Here is a 20,594-nt window from a genome sequence, read left to right as displayed (position 1 = left end):
ATAAACATATACTTCACTTTGAGGACTTGTGTAAGAGCTGCTGAGTTAACACATAGTTGTGTCCCAGGAGATCACTATTCGTTAAAGCAAAAGTCCAGAAGATTGTGGTTGGCTGTGGCATGTGCTGTGAGTGAGCCTCCAGTGCTGTGCAATTCCTCTGACATTGGCCAAGGAACAGGCCAGTCATTACACCGAGGGATTTAACGCTTCACACGGTTTTACTAGCCCTTTTCAAACCCGCTTAAGGACATCCATTGTTTTGATGGTTAGTGGTGTGGGCAGTTTTTATTTCTTGGCAATAATTTCCTCTAAAAGTGAATGATTTTCCACAGCTCCAACTTTAGGTAAATGTTCAAGTGGCTTTAGCAGAAACCTCAGTAAAACTGATTAAAAGCTTTAGGGTTTAGCTTTGGCTTTTTATTCCTTGGACTGCAGCACTCTGCAATACGTCACCATTTCATTGGAGATGATGTTTACATAATATGCTTTGGAATTTGCTATAGAAAACATATAGCCGTAGTAAATGTGGTGGGGGTTAAGATCATTCTGTAATTTATGATTTGAGGCGTAGCTGAGCATAATTCAAGCTAAAACTCTGTTCAAGCTTTCCACGTGTATAGCATGTTCTGCAGAGGTTCCCAATCCCATCTCAGGCTTGGTCTCTTAAGCAATCTGGTTTACAAGTCTCACAAGAAAGGGGAAAAATGCTCATGGTGTGTGCTTGGACTGTCCTTTTCTAACTTTGTACTGAAGGAGTCTTAAAGCTTATGTGGAGACAACACTAGAAATCCACATCCACACACTGATGAATGCCAGAACAGTACTTTGGAAATGCTATACTGCACTCTTGTCTTGCTTTCACATTCTGGGTACACAGAGCTCATCACTGTCAGGGATCTGAAACTCTAGGCCCTCTAATTTGACCTGCTTCAGCCTTCATATTAGAAGCCACTACGGTGAGGACTACAGAATAGTTGGTAATTTAACCTTTCTAGATCTCTCCTAAGAACTTTGAAAAAAATTCAAGTTTTGGTCATGGAAGCCAGCCAAGGTCAGGAAATCCATCCTAGTTTTCACAGAGGCTATTCTGCCCCCATGCAGTGACAGCAGTTGCATCCTGCAGAAAGCCTCCTGCTACAGCTCAGAGTAATGTACTGAGGGGTTGAGCCTCAGAACTTTTATACACGAAGATTTGCCTTCAGCACACCTGTAAGTGGCTGTGCTGCTCCGTCCCAAAGAGGGGCATCTCCCTAGGAAGGCACTGCCAGCTCAGCTGAAGTTCAGCCGAGGCTACCCACAGTGCTATACCACAGTCCAGTAGACAATAGCAAATAAACAGCAAAAATAAAATGCTCCAGAAAATGTCTTGTTAGGGTAGAGATTTAGGGAATGCCAAGAATAATCCTATTCTTTCCAGCCCTGAAATTCTGTCAACTCTTTTGCATCTGTAAAATGAGTGTACTCAGACCCCGGGGAGACAGAGGCAGTCCAATCTTGCATACAGCCCCTGAACTGGATCCTTTGGCAGAGAGCCACATGCCCCGAGGGCGTCACATGTATAATATATAAGAGAACACAGCCCATTGAGCCACGTTCAGGTCCATAATCCTAAATACACGCTTCTTTGTGAAAGCTATTTTGTATTCATGAGCTCCCATCTTAAATACAGTTGTTTTTCTGGGTGCAACCTGCAGTTTCCTGGCAGACGTGCTGATGAGGAGGCAACAATATAATCAGATCACCTGAACAACCAGTTCAGCTGTCCATTCCATTTCATGCAGCTTCTTCAATGTGAATAGAAAACTTTCCTCGCCTTTCCCCAACTTGTAGTTGCAGTGTGTTTGCTGCTGTTTTCATTAGTTTCACAGGTACAGTATGAGAAGAAGGCTCCAAAGCCTAATTTAATTATGAAGGAACATGAGACAACAAATAAGATGCTTTACACTGGGTGAAAATTATTGCTGCATTTCAGGATTTATTCAGTAGAAAGCCTTCTTGGTTCCAGCAGATGGCATGCACTCATCAAAGCTTGCTGTGTGTGATCATAAATACTGCTCCAAGCAACAGCTGTCAAAAAGGATAAAACAGCTCATGCTGAGCTTCAGGAGCTAAAATAATTTGTCACGAGAGATTCTATTATGCTACAGTTTATTTCTATAATCTCTTTAACATACTGCAGGAAGTTACTGTGTGTTCAAAATGAAGTTTCTTTACTTTTTCGGTGCTCAGCCCAACTAATTTTTGTTGAGATCGTTCTCAGTAAAGAACACGAGCAGATTTTGGCCAAAGTAATTTTGCCGGAGCAATAGCTATGATTAAAGCAATCTGAATATCTGGCTATAATAAAAGTGTATTGGCATTAAAGAAAAGCAGGGACTCTGGAAAAATAATTACAAAATGAGTAACAGAAAAGAATGATGAGAAGTTTCTTGAGCAGGATGCGTTTTAAGCTAGAATATGCCATATGGTGAGGGAAAAAGCTTAAAGAGTCTTTTTTTTTTTTTTTTTTTTTTTTTTTTTCCTGCTCGTGAAATAAACAAATACATTGTACTGGTGAACAAATATAATCCTATTCTAACAGAACTCCATACTTGAATAGAGGTTTCTGGAACTCAGAGATTGCAGTAGCAAATTAGTTTATAGTTGTTTAAAATATGCTTTAAGAGAGATTTTGGAAAGAGCAGAGAACCACCATTATTTACAGTCAAAGCAGCATTAACATCTGTTAGGGTACGTAGGAGCAAACGGGGACTTTGAATTTCCGTACACTAATCCAAGCTCTGACATTTTCTGCATAGACATTCGACTGTTTTCGTGTAGTCTTCTTAGTAGTTGTTCTTTGTGCAAACAGTTTCTGACTCTCTCCATAATGCTTTCTGGAAGAGAGATTTCCCACACAGGAATCACTGAGAAATGTTTTAGAACAGAATTAGTGCTGGACTCGATGTTATGTGCTGGCTTGTTGACAAAAATCCCATGGAAGAGAATGCGTTTTTTAGTGAATTGGCTTCTTTTTATTAAGTTTATCTGAAGTCTAGTCAAACTTGAACCTATTTGTGTCCTTTGCAGGGTTTAGAGGAAAATGCTGAAAATGTGAAAGGTCAGTTATCTCAGACTTCAGCCACTGGAAGTCAGAAAGGAGCTTTTATTTATTTATTTAGTTTCGCAACTTCATTTTTCTAGTTAAATGTGTATAGCAAACCTAGCACTTTTAACTTCTTATAATTTCTTTTACAAACAAAAATGTTTTTTTTTTTTTTTTTTTTTTTTTTTTATATTTTGAGAAGCAAGTGGTTGGTTGGTTGTGTGCCTTCTACAGCATACGGAAAAGAAAGATGAAGCTTTAGGATGAGGGGGAATTTCTGTTTGAAAGTTAAAGCAACAGAGCAATAAGAAGACTTCTAATGTATATGATCAGTACTTGCTTGATGCTGTCAAAGCTATAGGGAATTTTGAAATTGGATACCAAGAGCAATAGTCAATCCTAGAGAGGTGTGGATAGTTTTCCTTATTTTTTTGTACTTTTTCTGCTCATTGACACATATCACACTTGCGTTACTAAATGGGTAAGATAGAAATTTGATGAGGAAAGAAATAAGCAAAGAAAAGATTAGATATGTATTTCCCTAGCAGTGTCTAAATGAATACTAAATAATTGAATTCAGATTTAGTCAAAATTTAACTGTAGAGCTCCAATTCAGCCATTGGGGTTTACATGCCCACTAGAAACTTGTTCTGTGCCAGTGATGTGGTCCAAAATCACTGGCACAGTTGCTTTTACTGACAAACCTCTGAGACCTTACCACAGGAGAAAGTCTTTCAAGAGCCATCACTTGAGAAATAAATTCTTAGGAGAACTTAGAGCTTGCATTTTGTTTCCTCTTGTCACAACAAAAGTAATTATTGCTATTTCGGAGTTCAGTCTGCTTTTCTGTGAACTACTCTGAATTATATATATATATATATATAAACACTTCTACTCATTTTTGACCCTAGCCAGTGTAGCCAGTGTGCTAGGAGCACATTTCTGATCTTTGCCTAATCTAACTGGTTTGATAATCTTTGCTCAGTGCCCTTGAGAGCTATGTTAATCCCCAGTCATTCCATAGCCTTTTTCTTTGTGCTACCTGGCACACCCCAGGTAGAAGCAAATGGAAGATCATGATTTTACTTGTCTCCGAGTTTCTGAGCATGTAAGTAGATAATTTTTGCACAAAGCACATCATTATTATATCCTTTGCCATAGTAATAATATGATTCATCTTTAATTCTATTACTCTCCGTCTCAGACTCAGTACATAATTCTGGGGTAATGAAGCATGCAAGGCAGTGTTCCCAGGTTGTTACACCACTGTAAAGCCCTATCAGAAATTTGGCAGTTGAAAAGATATTCCACATGTGCATCATTACATAAATAAATGATCATATTTATAGCAGTTATTATACTGTGTGTTTTAAAATACACTTTTTGTTTTATATTCTGGATGATGGATAGACTATGATCGCTGTAGATGGAAGTGCACCTCTTTTGTTCCATACAAGAAACAAACCAGCAGCCACTTTTCCAGAAAGAATTGATATTCCTTTTAAGGTTCTATCAAGGAAACTTAAAGTACTTTTGAATCTTTACTGTGTCATAGTAGGATTTGCTTTTTTAGGTTGGTTAGGCCTGAGATTCAGAACTAGGAAAGCAGAGAGAGTAAGTGGATAGAGTTGAAGTTTCACTAAAATAAATATCAGTGCCAAATTTAAAGACTTGTTAAAAAAAAGAGTTTGTAGCCAGATATTCCACTGATGTGATCAGAAGACCTGGCAAATAGGAAGAATTATGGAGGCTTTTTTTTTTTTGTCTGCTAAAATGTGAATTATATTGCAAATTCTCTCTTCCTAAAATCAACAGCTAATCTTGCAAGGGGAAGGGCACGAGTCTTTGCTCACTCACTCCAGTCCGTAGACTGGTCAATGTGTACAGACACAATAAACCCGTTTGGGCCTTTCAGGTAGTTCTGCAATGAGTGCATCTCCCAGCACTAAAGTTTTGCCCTGTTCAAGTGCTGGGGATCTTCCTTGCCCCAGGTCATAGAAGCTGTTGGGATGCCTTTCTCTGTGAGGTCTGGATAGCTGCCTTCCCCTAGCTCTTGGGAACCAGAAATTAATCTCCTGTCAGGCTCTGTCATGCCGCTCTATTAAAAAATTAGTTAACTTTCTGTTGTGCATGCACACAGACACTCTCTGTGAGGTGTTAAAGTCAGTTCCTCATGTCACTGGGTAAGAGGTGCCTGAAGAAGGCACAGCTGCCTGCAGTCCCACCTGCCAAGCAGTCCGTGGCTCACAATGTGGCAGCCACCAGGCACAGGGCTCAGTGCTGCACATCCCTCTCCTTCCTGCAATCGCCAGCAGAAATTTCCGTCTCTCTTCTTGTCAAACACCAAGGTGTTATCCTGGTTCCTTTCCTCCCTAGCTACGTGACACTACCAAAGGTAACGCAAAAGTCAGGCTTTTGCTTGCCTTTGCATTTCTAGGTCTGCAGTTACATAACCGCTGGTGTAAAACACAGTTACCTTTCTAAGAAAAACCAGCATGATTCAATGTGATCCCTTGGTCTCATGGTTTATGGTACAGGGTTCCAACAGAAGTGAACTTTAGGTCACAACTTCTCCACAGGGACTAATTTTGTATTCTGTATAAAATGCCATAAAGCACTATATAAAATCTAAGTTGTGAGTTAATGGGAAAAATATTGCACAGGAGGAGGCTTCATCCATGCACTGCAGTCTGTCTAAAGAGGTTACTCAGAGTCATGCGCGCAGGCGTGCACAGAGCGTGAGACCGTGTTTGTGAGTAGAAATCAATTCCTGCCCACCTGGCAGAGCCAGGACCTTTACTTCTTGTTATTCAAAGGTGTTGCTGCAACCCAATTAATACGAAGTCAATATATATTTGTCAATCAGGCATTTAAAAAAAAAAAAAAAAAAAGGAAAACAATCTCAGCTCCTCAGCGTAATTATATGTGGAAAGACCTGCATACATACATAAAATTAAAAAAAAAAAAAAAAAGCTTGTAAAAAAACCCTGTCACCTTATCTTTCATTTTCCTTTGCTCCTGCTTTCAAATGGTCTCTAAACTACCCTTTCCCCACTGTGCAACTGTACTTCTATGCTTCTTGATCCAGATACAAAAGCTGGAGAAAATGTTAAAGGCAAAATTTAGTCATCAGAAACCTCATGCCAACGCTATTAGAGTTTTAAAAATGCAAACAAACTGAGCCAAAGTTTGAAGTTTGGAAACTCAGGTAGATCATGAAGAGTTGTTTTCCTAAATGTCCTAAAGGAACAATATTTTTAAAAAGTCAGAAGAAAGTGATGCATGTAACTGCTAATGAATTTGGAGAGGAGTGGGTTCACTCAAGCCACTTTTCCCTGCAGGTTCAGTGAGGATGCTGCTGGTCAGATATTTAAATATGATCGTGTTAAACTTGCAGAATGTATACAAAATGCTAACCTGGAGAAAACAACATGGTTGTAAAATGATACAGGGAGAAAAGTTCTCCCACTGTGAAAAGCAAGTCATGTTGCAGGGTGTTGCTCATAACACCATTCTGTAGGCCAAGTCAGGATCCATGGTCAATGACTAAATCTTCACTTAGAATTCATTACTGTCCTACAAATAACAAGGAAAAACCTACATAATGCAGTTAAAATTGAATATAGGGGCTTAGTGACAGCAAGAGGCTTAAAATAAGCCCTTCATTAATGCGGACTAAAGCTTGTGTTGCTTCTGTTTGTAGCAGTTGTGTGTTTGTTTTTGCATTTCTTTTGCTTTTGTGAAGAGGCTGAGAGCTGACCAGAGTATTGTATTGATGTTAAAAATGCCATTTAGCAACTGGCTGTCACACAGCAGGAATGATGCCAAAGCTAATGTATACTTTGCACAATAAAAATATTGTAGCTCTTTCACCTGCATGACCTGTGCAGCCTCATATTGTGGCTCTACATGGTAAGCTTTTCCAGCTCCAGTGTGGTTTGAAAAATGTATCTAATCTAAAAATATAAAACCTCACACTGCAGCAGTGGAACAAGAAATACTCCCAGACTCACTCCCAAAAGAAATGCAACAGTTCTTGTCTTGATACAAGAAATTTAAGCAACAGATAACTCTACTTCACCTCACACTGGGAGTTTCCCGGTAAGCTGGTGCTTGAGCCTTGTTTCACAAGAGTTGTGGCAGATGATCCAGACTCCTGACATTCAGGTAATGAAATTGCTCTTGCCTTGGTGATGTTATCCATCAGTTTCCCTAGTCACTCATCTTTCATCTAGCAACCACAGTAGACCCTTTCCTACAGTCAGCTGCCTGGGTGAGGCGGAGTGGATCGATGCTGTTACAGACACAGCACGTGGCCCTGAGTCACTTGAATGGCACCATTTCTCCCATGCTCCATGGTCAGGGGAAGAGATACAACCCTGATCCAAGCATTGCTGCTAACAAACGTCCTTGAGGGCAGATTAAGCTCTCATTTACTCCCATGCAATTCCACTGACTGCCAGAATAAGCTCAGTGAGTGAGTACTCACCAAGATTACTATATACCAAACTTTGTGATATCATTTTTGCCATGAGTTTTCAGTGACCGTGTTTGTACCACCTGTCTGAGCATTAGATAGTAGTACCTGGTATTTTGAGGTCAAGAAAACAATTTTTTCCCCCATCTTAAAAAGGCCAGTCCTACCGGGAACAAGTGCTGACATTTATACCTGTTGCTTACTCATCGCTCCAGAATAGAGCTGTGCTTGGTTTGACAGCAAACATCTAGTTCAAGAGCTGTTTTCAGAACCTGAGCTGAAACTTAGCCATTCTGTCCAAAATAAGTTTTTTTTTTTTTTTGAAGAATAGCTCCAGCTGCCCAGATTGAAGTAATTACTACAAAAGATAAACTAGTGTTTTATTCATGGCATTCCAGGAAGAGAGTGCTATTTCCCCTAAATGCTTATTGAAGATTTTACAGAAACCCCAAGTGACTCTAGTAAATAACCCTTAATATACCTCCAAGAGCTATTCGGCTAGGTCCTAAATATATGAATGCCCTCATTCTGTTGTCCTGCTCTAAAAGAGATATTTGTTATGCTAACGAGAGCCTCTTCTCTCAAGAGCTCACCATCCAATCCTAACCAAAAGCCAAATAACCAAATTAGCCAAAGCAGTATTTTATACTGAGTAATCCAGCTTGGTTCATTGACACAGCTAAAATACCTTATACAGATTAAACATGGTCACTGCTAATTTACCCTGTCCTCAGCATCTGTTCTCACTAGCCTCATTATGATCTTTGCCTAGATTTTTCATTTAGATCACGGATTATTCTTTCCCTCCAGTCTCTGCTCTAGGTTGATGCCAAGCTAAGTGTTCTGTGATAGGGAGCTCTTTCCTCATGACTGACTGGAAATAAAAGGATATTGTCACTCAAGTGCTATGTGAATTGTTAACCCTTAACTTTTGTGAGAGAATGAGTTATATTTTGTAACCAAGGAAAAAAGCAAACAAATTTTTCCACTCCCTTATGTCTAGAGTATTCAATGGGAATATGAGAAAGAAAAAGCAGTGGAAATGAAATATAACAGCAGACTTTCCCAGAGGGAGGGAAAATAAAACCTAAGAAAAATGTTTGGAGGAAACAGGACTGAAAAACCCAGGGGCCCTTGTGTTTTAATAAATTGTTTTCATACATTTTTACACCATTATGTGTAATAACCAGAAAGAGAAACAAACTACAGTTTAAAAACTACAGATAATTTACAGCCCTGTATATCTAACAGGCAAAAGTAACTCTAAACATTTAGGTAATCTAAAATCAAACACTTTTGGACAGATTTTCGTCTTGTACCTTGGGCATACTGTGGGGATGCGGGATACTGGAATGAGCAAGTGGCTAATCTCCTGGTTATTTGGGCAAGAGGTGGATTCCTTGCTTAAAAGGCAGGAAAATTGAATTTTGTTACTTGTTTCTATTAATGCACACATATACTGCCTTGGCAGGGTAGAGGGTATTTGGAGTAGATGAAAAAACAGATTGTATTCACTTGGAGATGCTTCTGTACTCTCCTAAGGTGAATAAAAATGAATTCTTCTGGGCTCAGAGGAGTTCCTCTCCTTTTCCTAGGGGTAAGCACTGCCTCAAAAGGGAGAAGAGTTCGTGGACTGGGCTAGGCAGATGATCATACTTATCATTCAAAAGCCACTATATGCATCTAGCTCTTGGTATGTACCGTTTCATGTGGCTACGCATTTTCCAGTATTCAGTTTATTTTTTATTTTTTAAAGTCCTGTCAATGTTTTCAAATGCCAGGAGTCAGCAGAAAGCATTCTCTTTTATTCAGAGGTCTCAGTCCTTACAGTTCTCTGTGGGCCTATTCCAGAGCTTAGCTGTTTGGCTGCTTGTCACTATGACACATGAAAATAATGAGCAGAGTTAATTTATATTATAGTGTTCTGGCTTCAGTGAAGTTAGGCTAAAAGAGGTTTTGGTCTGTTGGGTTTCAGACGAGCTTTCAGAATGCTCTGCTGGTTTGAATAACCATGGAAGATCAGCGCAGTGGAACAACAATTTATTTAACCAAGGTAATCATTTGCATGTTTGAGAGATCACAGCTGCTGAAATGCATCCAGTGCTGTTTTATGACACCTACCTACAGAGGTACCATTGACATAAAGATTATATTAGCAGTGTCCAGTGACACAGAAGGGGCTGACGTTGTTGGTACCTTCCTGGCTTTGTGCTGGGGCCCCAGCACTGCCCACGAGCTGGGACGCCTTGAAGCTCTGCTCTGGTGTGCATTGATTTGTTCCTTGGGCAGGAAAATCTGAAGCACGAGGATGCTTAATACATGTTTAAGCCCCTTCCCTGCATGCTTTTGCACAGCACTGTGGCCTGCATGGTATGGAGAAAGCGGAGCATGTGAGCATGCACTGATGTATTGGAAAGATAGCAAAGGATTAGGCCAGATCCAGGGGGGGTTGCTGGAGTAATGTATTCACTGAATTTACAGTAATCTGCAGCACAAGTTTTCTCTTGTTTGTTTGTTGTGTAAAGGATGTGCTCCTCACCAAGCACGTGTTGGTGAGAAAACTTCAGTTTGATGCTGCTGCCACCTCAGAGGTCAGGGAATAAGAGTTTCTGCCTGGACATGCGAGGAGGCGACTGTGCGGTGTGAAGGAGGAAAGTAGTGTCCAAAAGTGACATGAGAGAAACAGACAGATCTGTGTAGGGTGCGTAGCGCACTTGCAGGCAGAACTGCTGCATGGCTGAGATGATTTGCAGCAATGTTAGTGTGCCTTCGGGAAAATGGGAGTTCTTCTGCTGGTGGGACTTGCTGTGCCACTGGGCCTGCCCTGGGCACTGAGAGCAGGGCTGAACGGGGCAGGGGTCCCAGCGACAGAGACGTGTTAGGAAGGAGAGGGCGATGCTGCTTCTGTGTTCTGGGGTGCAGGTGCTCTGATGCTGGAGCATCATGAGATCAGACCACAGTAGTTTAGGCCATTCACAGTCTTACACTCCTCTCCTCAGGGTGGGGAAAACAAAACAACCACTCAGTGCTTTCTGTGGCTAACATTGCCTTCTGATAGGCAGTGGAGGGTATTTGGCTGTTCTTGCTCGGAGGGAACTGTACCTTTCTGTTTAAGATCTAACTTAGATCTGCACATCTTTCGTTGACTTCTCTAGGAACGTCTCGCAGTTATGTCATTACGTGATGGCTGACTTTAGATGCTAAAAGTTCTGCATCCTTTTAGAGGTAAATAGCATTTGCAAGGTGCAAACAGAGGCACTCTGTACTCTGCAACATCCTCAAAAGTCTGGAAGATACCTTGTCTCTGGTCTAGTGATAAAAATCTTGTTGCTAAGAGCAGTGCTAACAGTGCAGATGCTTAGATAATTATCCTTTGTGGTCCCGTTTTGTACGTGATTATGTTCATCTGTCAACACTTTTTGTAACAGATCCATACAGTTAACACATTTCAGTACTACATCTTTTTCTTTAAAAACAAAACAAAAATACAAAAACAACATAACAGTCACAATTTCAGTCCATGCTGGAGGTTTGCTTACAATCTTGAAGAGCTGGTGAGTGCAAAACACATTTTTCACACTTTAGAGAGAAACACAACATGGTATTAAGTTCCTGGAAATTTAGAAATGTCCTTAAAGAGCTTTGTGTCCTCATTTCCTTCTCTTCTCAGTGGGCATTTGGATATATGAGGTTTGTTGTTATGTAAAAGCTCTGTGTTGTCTGAGAACCTCAAGCAGAGCTGGGTTCAGTCCACTTTGGGGGGTGATGCTGAAGTGGTCACTGCGGCTGTAGGAGGAGGTCCAACCCCCCTTCACTTCATGAACCTGTGCTTTTTGGTTGCTGGTTAGAGTGCAAGGAGGATCTAGCCAGCAAAGACCAAGATGTTACTTAGACATAAGTGGGAATAGAAATAAGGCTTGAATACAAGAGCATGATCAAAGGCCTGCTTCTTCATGGAAGGACTTCTTTGAGCAATGGTGGCAGGGGAATGATATGCTTCTGTCTGTGAGTCTGGGAAAAGGCATTTAGAATAGCCCACAGCTGAGGAAGAAGGTGGTGAGGTGGCTTTTCTTTGGACACTGTGAAGCTATGAGCATGGGGTTGGGTGGGAAAGGTACAGCATCCACTCAGGGAAACCAGACTCAACCTAGCCCAAAGCAAAATCCTGCAGAGATATACAACATCATCAGGTGTGTCTGCCTACTGACAAATTCTAGTTCCACCTAGTTGTCTCTAACATTTTATTTTGAACTACTTTCAACTGCCCATATTTCAGTTTCAGCTGAATATGTATGATCAACCTGTGGTGAATATAAGTCTAATCAAGTGACACTCTTGCATTCAGCATACAAGTGAGACTAGACGTGGTACCCAGTTGCAAAGTTTAGATTCCACATTCCTTGATTTTGTGGCATGTTCCGCTTGTGATTTCATGGCTCTGTTACCCATGTGTCTGAGTGCTACAGACACTATCTAATTTCTCTTACAGCACCTCAGATAACTGCTATGAACATTTATCCCATGGATAATTCTTGTTTACCTCTGATATTTGCATTCATAACTATTCGAGATGTAGGCATGCTTCTCATTTAATCTGCATGAATATGCACTTGTATTCTAGTTTGTTATTCCAGTCAGAAGTACATTTTACCACTGTAAAATATTTTAAAAGGTACAAAATCAAAATTGCAACACCTAGAAATCCCCCCACACCTTAAATAATAATAATAAAAAAGTATCTCCTAACCTAATATATTTTCTGCTGGTGCTGCTTTTTAACAACCAGGTGTATTGGGAAAAAATGCCATTTCACTTTGAGTGGCAACATCATGGAGCTGTTTGTGTCAAAAGCACAGAATTCTTACAGGTCTAATTATAACTCTCTGTTGAGAAACTTTATGAAGAAAATGAACTGGTACTATATGTAATACAGAAATGTTTTGCTTCCCTGGAGATGCTTTAGCTTGTTATCTTTTGTGGCAGTTACACTGGTACGCTCCAGACAGACTCACAGTGGGACAATATCTTAATAACATCTTAAAAAGTGCTAGAGCATCATAATTTTGTCTGTCTTTTCAGGCCTATTTTAGGCCCATAAACCTCAATTTACTACTGTAAAGACAGATTTGGTTTCCTTTTTCTGAAATGTTGTTCTAATCTGGTGCAAGACCAGATCTCAATCTTTTTTTTTTTTTTTTTCTTCTTATTTTTCTTCATGATAAAAATGCTAAAAGTGTTCTTCACTCATTTCTCCCATTGAAGTAGACAGACCAAAATTTTGAAAAAACTCTGTTTTATTTATGGTAGTATTTTTAGTGTATTTTTTCCAAGTATATTTAAAGATTTTGTATATAAAAAGAGAATCTGTTACTAATGATTTCTTGGGCATTGAAAAGTTAAAGTTAGTTGTATGGCTTTCAAACTCCTGCATTCATGTGCATATCACTTACTCAAATATAAAACAATTGGTAAAAACAATAACAAAAACAACAACAACAAAATCTTTTCCTCTAAACACTGCCAATTCAATGAAACCAAAGTTTTTCACAGAGAATGTGTAGTTTTCAGATGATTTTTCAGTGGCAGTTGATCAAATCTCATTAGAACCAGGTTGAAAAAGATTCTTTTGACCTCAACATTCTGATTATATTACATTAAATGTTAAATGTTGAAGTGAAAAGTTTTGGAAAGATTAAGCAAAGTAGTCTGGAATGGGATATTTTGTAAATAAATCATTGTTTTTAAACTCCTTTTCTGGAATGGAATTGAAATCTGCATTTTCTTGTTAATAGAAACTTTGGTCTTCAGACATCTCTCTGATTTCAGTAGACAGCCACGATCTTTGGGAAAACCAAATCGTCCAGATCAAGACAAATATTTTATTTCATGAAACAGTTGGCATGATGTGTCCTGTGAATTCATTCTAGTTATATCTCCACTGTTTAAGAGAGAACCACAAAAAAAATGCCCTGATGGCTAAACCTTTAGAAGGACCATTTCAGACATTAGCATTTCAGAGGCCTCTCCTTAAAGCAGTGAAGATAAAGTGTTTATGAAATGTGGGAAGCGATGGAATATGCATCAGATTCCCTAGTTATATATGATGGAAGTAATCCAGACTTTCCTCTCACTCTTGGCATCTTGTGTTATAACTTTACTTGATTTTCATTTTTTATTCTAGTGCCAACAATATGCCTAAGCAAGTAGAAGTGCGGATGCATGAAAGTCATTTGAGTCCAGTGGAGCACAGATCCAGGAACATATGTGTGCAGCTTTGCCGGTCGCTCCGCAGGAATCTGCTCCTGACTCTTACTGTATTCGGTAAGCTACAGCTGCTTCTCTGGATGCTCTGTGTATCTGTACTTGTTCCTGGAGGACCACAGCCCCTTTCCACACTCCTCAGCTGTTCTAGCTGAAGTAGGATGCCCTCAGGCACTGTCACTCTAGTTCAGGTGTGCAGAGTGTTATTAACACAGCATGGAACAAGTCCACCCCACTGAGCTACACACCATCTCCTTTTTTAATGGAATGCAACCTAAAATCCCAAGGCGAGCCAGATCAATGTAATTCAGTACAACTAACAGCACTGCACTTTTTTTCCCCTCTCAGTTACTTGAAAAGAAAAAGACAAAAACTTTTCAGAATTTCTTTCTCCTCATCTTTTTATCTCTCAATTCTTGCTCTGCTGCTTTTAAGGTTTGTCCCCCTCTCTGTAGCTGTAAGCCAGCACTCAGTGATCTCATGCTGCATATTGCCCCTGGCTTCAACAACTCCCAAATATGGAGCAGTTTGACATTTTATTGTGGTTCACTGGCTTCTTGCCTGGCTCATTTTCACTGAAAGCCTAACAGCCTAATGCAGCAAATTCGTAGACATGCTCTATTTTGTTACTGTTTGAAAGCCCAACTGCAGCTGGTCCTGAGCCGCAAATTTCACATCCATAGTTTTAATCCTTCAAAACCCGTACTGCTGAAGTGTTTATACAGGGTATTTGCTTTGAATCATCTCTAGAAGGTTTCTGATGCAATTCCACAAAAAGTTTTAAATATGTGTATATTTTCCTTTGTATCAAACTGAGACTTCAAAGAGTCATAGTTGCTGCAAATCACAATTTGGGCTTTTCTGTCAAGTTTTATTACACTTGAGACTTTTTAATGGGCTTGGGATCAAGAAGACAAAGCATCCTGGATATAAACATAAAATATGCATTCACAAAGACTGTATTATGGAAGTAAATGTGGCCTTTTTTCATATAGACAGTGCTTTAGCAGCCTCAGTCCATAGAGAGAGAGGTTTAGGTGTTATCACACTACACTTCTACACGTGATGAAGGGATTGTTTGTGGTAATGACTATTTGAGAGCATTAGTACAATTAGAACAAAAGAATGCAGTCCATCAAAGAGAGGGAGCAGTAAATTGGTACCAAGAATCAGGTTTTTCTTCAATCAAGTTTTCTTCATGCACTATATTTCGGGTCAGGCACTTAAAAGGATGAAAAACAGCTCTGCGGGAGTTTCAGGTTTGAGTAGAAAAGTGGTGTCTGGTTGCTTGAAAGGATCCATCAGAGCTTGGGGTGGAAAGGGAGCTGGAATCTGCTAGGTCTTTTTTTTTTTTTTTTTTTCTCGCTTAATTTCCTATTTTGCTTAATAGTATGCTGATAGTGATAAAACCAGAGATGACCATGTTGCTAACAAATGACTGGCCAAGCTTGAATCTATTTTCCATGCAAAACTATTCTATATTTCCTGTAGGGTTTTTCTTAGTCTGTAAAATAGCTACTTCTGCTGTCCTTGTTTTCAAGCAGTACCATTCCGATGTTGAGAGCTAGATGTCATACTCAGAAAATCTGGACTCTAACCCTAGCTCTTCTACCAAGCCTGAATGACCTTGTATAATTCACTTCACCTCTTAGTGTCTCAAGTCTGACTATCCCTCAGCATATTATAAGGCCTACTCAGAATTAGTAAACCTCAATAATGTTGTTGGGAAAACATGATGCAGAAGCAAAATAACATAGGAGGCGTAAGCTCAGGACTATTTCTCTTTAATCGTGAGATACATGGCAAGCATGTTACAGCCAGTATTAATTAGAAGGCTAAGCCTTCCAAAATCTGTCTCTGTACCAAAAATCAGCTGCCTTCTTTAAATGTTTTTCTTCTTGGCTTTTCTACTGGGTAATGAATGCACATTCAGGTATATTTTTCTTGTCTACTTGCTGTCTTTAATTCTGCTTCCAGGTGTCATCCTGGGTGCACTATGTGGGGGTCTTCTTCGTCTAGCAACACCAATTGACCCTGACATCATCATGTTAATAGCCTTCCCAGGAGATATACTTATGAGGATGCTAAAAATGTTGATCCTCCCTTTAATTATCTCCAGTTTAATCACAGGTAAGATCTAATACTTTAAGATGCTTGCTACAGAAATCACCTGGTTTGCTTTTTGTGATGTAAGAAGAGTAATAGTGTGATCCTGGGACTTTGTAGTTACAACATGTATTTTGGAGTTAATTTCTGATTAACTTTATTGGCTTTAATAGGTAGATGCTCTGGTGAATTTATTTTCAAACACATCCACACATACTCCCTTCTTGAACATGAGAATTTTCTTAATATCTAATTCCTGGATTGGACCTTGTAAATAATATGGTAGGATAGTCAAATGCCTAGCATTCTTAAAGCTGTGCTGTCAGCCAGAACATGACCAGTTTGCAGCTATGAAGGGCAAAAGATGGTATCATATCTTCTATATTTTTCAATGTCTCCTGTGCAGTCAGATGAAATCTCAAATGCTTCTCTTCAAAGCAGTAACAGCAGACATTGCTCACATAAGATTTGGAGGGAGAACCTTCAGTAGTCTATGTAGTGGTGAGAATTTTGCACAGACAAGAAATAGGCAGACATTAAACTATGTAAATTAGACAGTATTTTCTGTGATGATTATTGAAGTGGGTATTGAAACTCTATTTCTTTGTTTGTTTCTTAAAAATAAAACACCTGCAGGACTGTCTGGTTTAGATGCTAAAGCAAGTGGCCGATTGGGAACAAGAGCCATGGTCTACTACATGTCCACCACTATTATTGCTGCCGTGCTGGGTGTGATTCTGGTTTTAGCTATCCATCCAGGGAATCCAAAACTCAGGAAACAGCTAGGTCAAGGGAAAAAGAATGATGAAGTATCTAGTCTGGATGCCTTCTTGGATCTGATACGAAACCTGTTCCCTGAAAATCTAGTCCAAGCATGTTTTCAGCAGGTAAATCCTTCTACTCCTTGGCAATATATTTTTTTTAAACATCTTTTATTTACTATGGTTGTCTGTAGAGTTAATGTCACTAGTTGAATGACATAAATAATGATGCTAAGAAAAATACAGGTCTTAGGTCTTGTGCAGGTAAATGAATGAATATTATTTATTGCTGCTTTGTTTTATGTTGTAGTTATTTTGTTTCATAGATTATTTTTTTTTAGAAGAAATATTTTTAGTTTGTTATTAGGTAATCTTAAAAACTTTTCCTTACTTTGTATACAGTATATAAGGTCATGAATGCTAGGTTGTGGCTGAATGGATGATGACTTAAAGGATCATTCACCCTTGTTGAATTTGGTTTTGGTCTTACAAAGCTGATGGTTTTATAATGGCCTGTGTATAATGTATAGATGATCTTCATTCAGGTTGGCTGCCAGTGGAAATGTAGTGTGAAACCCAATCTCTCATAACTGCTATTGCTGTACTACAATCCAGATTATATGGGGATAATACACTCAAGTGGCTGACCCACCTACAGGTGGCTCCATCAGGCCAGGTTTGAAGGATGCTGGGAAAGATGCATATTAGACCATGCGTTGCGTGCTGTGTAGGTAAATAATTGTCTGAAAGCTTTCTGCTAATGCTTTATCAAAATGGCTTCACTTTGAGGGGAAAAAGAAATGAAGATGGTATGCTTGCTGATCTTCTGCTTAAACAAAATTCTTCTGTGTGAGCTACTTTTTCCTACAACTAAACTGTTTGGCAGTAATGAGGATTTTTTTTTTTTTTTTTTTTGGATGAAACGGGGTTCATTGCCAAACCTGTTCTTAAATGTTCCTAAGTGAAATGGCATGACAGCTGGAGCTGTGGTTATGGCTGAAGAGTGAAGAGAAAAGGGGGAAGGGAGAAGAGGCCATGGGGGTGGAAGAACAGAGGGCAACCTAAGATGCCAAAAGGATTTGGATTGCTTCACTTCTTTCACAGACTTCCACATTAAAACACATAGTCCTCTGGGGTTTAATGAGAGAACATTCTCAATATTTCCAAATCATCATGGGAATGTCAGTTGTGGTCAAACTGTGGTTGGCCAAACACCACATGTAATATGAAATGTGTTTTGCAAAATTGAGTGAGGGGAGAACAGGGTGCTTATGATTTTTTTTTTCTTTTCTTTTTTTTTTTTTCTCTTTTTACCATCCTTTCCCCAGTTTAAACTGTGGAAGAGAGAATTAAATTTCTGGTCAGTTGAAAGTTGCTGAATATCTAGACAATGGGACAAAATTCAGGAGAAAAAATAATTAAGCTACACATTTCAAATAGTTTTCTTGGAAAGTTAATACTGCTTTTTCAGTGTGTGTAATATCAATCTTCAGTTCAGTTCAATTCCATTGTTATGGATTACCAATTCCGTTGATTGTTTTTTAAACTTGCCTATGCAGACCTATTTCAAAGCCCGTAAAAGTCAGTGGACACAGTCCTGGTAATTTAGGTGGCACCTCAAGGATAGTCCCTTACTGAGCTTTTGGTTTTCCTAAGTTTCATCTTATGAGATTCCAAACTAATTGCCATTGAATGCCTCTGCACAGAGCCACCTTTCATTTACAAAGTCAGTCATGCTCCTTTCCAAATGGAACTTGTGCCTTCTATTAGCTCTTAACTGCTCAGTAAGGGAGTTACGTTTTACTTATTCCCCCCTTTGTTTAGTAGGAAAATTAACTTCTTGTAATGGTGTCAGCATATATTTTCTCTTCCTACTTTTATTCAGACTCTCTCCATGAGCATTCAATGTTTCCAGGTTCTCTTAGGAGGAAGCAATTTTTGCAGAGTTCCTGCAGAGTGATTTTGAAGCATGCACAGCAGTGGTGCTATGCAGCAGTGACCTATGCGGGAGTTCTACAAATAATGAAGGGATTAAATAACAATTTTGATATAGCTCATTTGGAAACTGAACTCTGAGCCATCATGGGATTTCAGTACCTGTTGAATTTTTCCACAGTCCACAACAAATTCTTAATTTATAATAGAAACTGCTATTCCAGCAGAGACTTAAGTTCTTGTGTGCCATGAAGAGAAATGGACTCCTATGTTTAAATATGACTGTAACGCTCAAATGATTTTCAGGCCTCAGGCAATTGTAATCTAAACTTAATGTTAGGCTCAGCATTTTTAGTGCTATGACCTTATGCGATGAAAAGCTGAAGACTTAAGTGACAGCAGCGGAATTTGTGAGTGCTTTAATGTTTTAAGGTTAATTTCTGTGACTCTGCTCTTATATTCTGGCTACCTTACATAAAAAGTTAAGTTGTCTCAGAGAAAATTCAAATCTGGAAATAAATGAAAGCATGCAGGCATGTTGGATGGTTTCAGGACAACTGAAGAGTTTCTCATACAGTAGCTGTGTAGGCTTTCTGCCTACAACCCCCTCTGTAGGTGCAGACAGCAGGTTTTGAAAGGAGATATGTAAGGTATGTTACAATGTTATGTGGATCAAATCTGGATCATCATCTATAGTACTACAGTTTGTCATCACAACAAGAAGGAGGTGCAAATGCTCTTTGAAAGGCTAACACACTAGATCTGATGCCTTGCTTAAACTTCATTTCTAGGAAACAAGGAAAGTAGGGAGCAGATGGGAAACAGTGGCAAAACAGTTGTAGCTTCTCAGGCATTCTGCCTGCCTCAGAGCCATGAAAAGGCAGGAAAGGCTCAGGGTGGGAAGTGGGAAAGAAATGCAGTCCCTTCTAACAGAGCAAATCATAGATCTCCCTCTTTATATTCATCCTTCCTGCCCTCCTGCCCCCAGCTGTAACTCAAGCCTGTTTCTCCCTTTACCATTCCTTCCTATCTTTCCATTAACCCTGCCTTTCATATGCCAGGAGAGGTCCAGAGCCATTCAGATTTTGTTGTCTTCTTTTTTAAGGTGGTCAGATTTAGTAGGTGTCTGGCAGCTTAGATACTCTGTTATCTGTCACTCAAAATGTTTTAATTGGAAAGCTCTGGGATTCCATGTGTTTCATTTTGAGCTCACGGTCACTAAGCAAAGTGTTGGAACTGTCGTGAGTTCAAGTCAACCATCAAACTATGATAACTTGAGCTGGACAGCCCATCCTGAATAACAAGCCTTATTATAGAGTTGCTGCTGTGACTGATCTTAGAGGTGCCTGCCTTTTGGTGCTAAATAAATTATATCTATGTGTAACATGCAATCTGTGAAGCACCATGTGTGAACCATCTGGACAAAGGGGCTAACTATCTGTTAAATGCTATGCAGTAGCAATATGGATCAAGTATTTAACATAGTTTTCACACCAGAGTCATGCTGAAGACTCCCAGGACTTTGTGACACTTGGAACTATTGAAAAACAAACTTATTTTTGGAAGAAGGGATAAGAGGTTGTGGAATGCATGTCTAATCCTTAAAAATATAGTTTCCTGGAATTTCAAGATAATTTTTTTTAATTACTTCCTGATCTCCCATATTACATTTGGTCTGTTTCCATTCTTATCCTCCCTTTTTATTGCTTTCAGATCCAAACTGTTACCAAGAAAGTGTTGGTGCCACCACCCATTGAAGAACCACCAAATGTTACTGATGCTGCCTTTGCTATCATGAATGAGACAGTGCGCGAAGCACCAGAAGCCCAGCTGGTCATTAAGAAGGGACTTGAATTTAAGGATGGCATGAATGTCCTGGGTAGGGAAACTTTTTGCCTGTCGAACATGTACATCATATGCATGACACAGTTTTTGGCTGTGACTGGGTAGTCAGTGTTGTCTGATCTGC

At 39.4% G+C, this 20,594-nt stretch overlaps 1 protein-coding gene across 1 annotated transcript in view; it reads left to right on the top strand.

Annotated features, from left to right (window-relative positions):
* SLC1A2 (solute carrier family 1 member 2) overlaps nucleotides 1-20,594 on the top strand; it is an 84,304-nt gene that overhangs the window by 42,265 nt on the left and 21,445 nt on the right. The window contains exons 2-5 of the mRNA XM_032188656.1: nucleotides 13,744-13,883; nucleotides 15,801-15,953; nucleotides 16,566-16,816; nucleotides 20,339-20,504. Coding sequence (XP_032044547.1) covers nucleotides 13,744-13,883; nucleotides 15,801-15,953; nucleotides 16,566-16,816; nucleotides 20,339-20,504 — 710 coding nt within the window. The remainder of the gene's footprint in view (nucleotides 1-13,743; nucleotides 13,884-15,800; nucleotides 15,954-16,565; nucleotides 16,817-20,338; nucleotides 20,505-20,594) is intronic.

This window comes from Aythya fuligula, chromosome 5, assembly GCF_009819795.1.
Source record: "Aythya fuligula isolate bAytFul2 chromosome 5, bAytFul2.pri, whole genome shotgun sequence".
In the NCBI taxonomy this organism is placed as follows: domain Eukaryota; kingdom Metazoa; phylum Chordata; class Aves; order Anseriformes; family Anatidae; genus Aythya; species Aythya fuligula.
The sequence above is the reverse complement of the archived record's forward strand: the minus strand, read 5'-3'. Positions and strand labels throughout refer to the sequence as shown.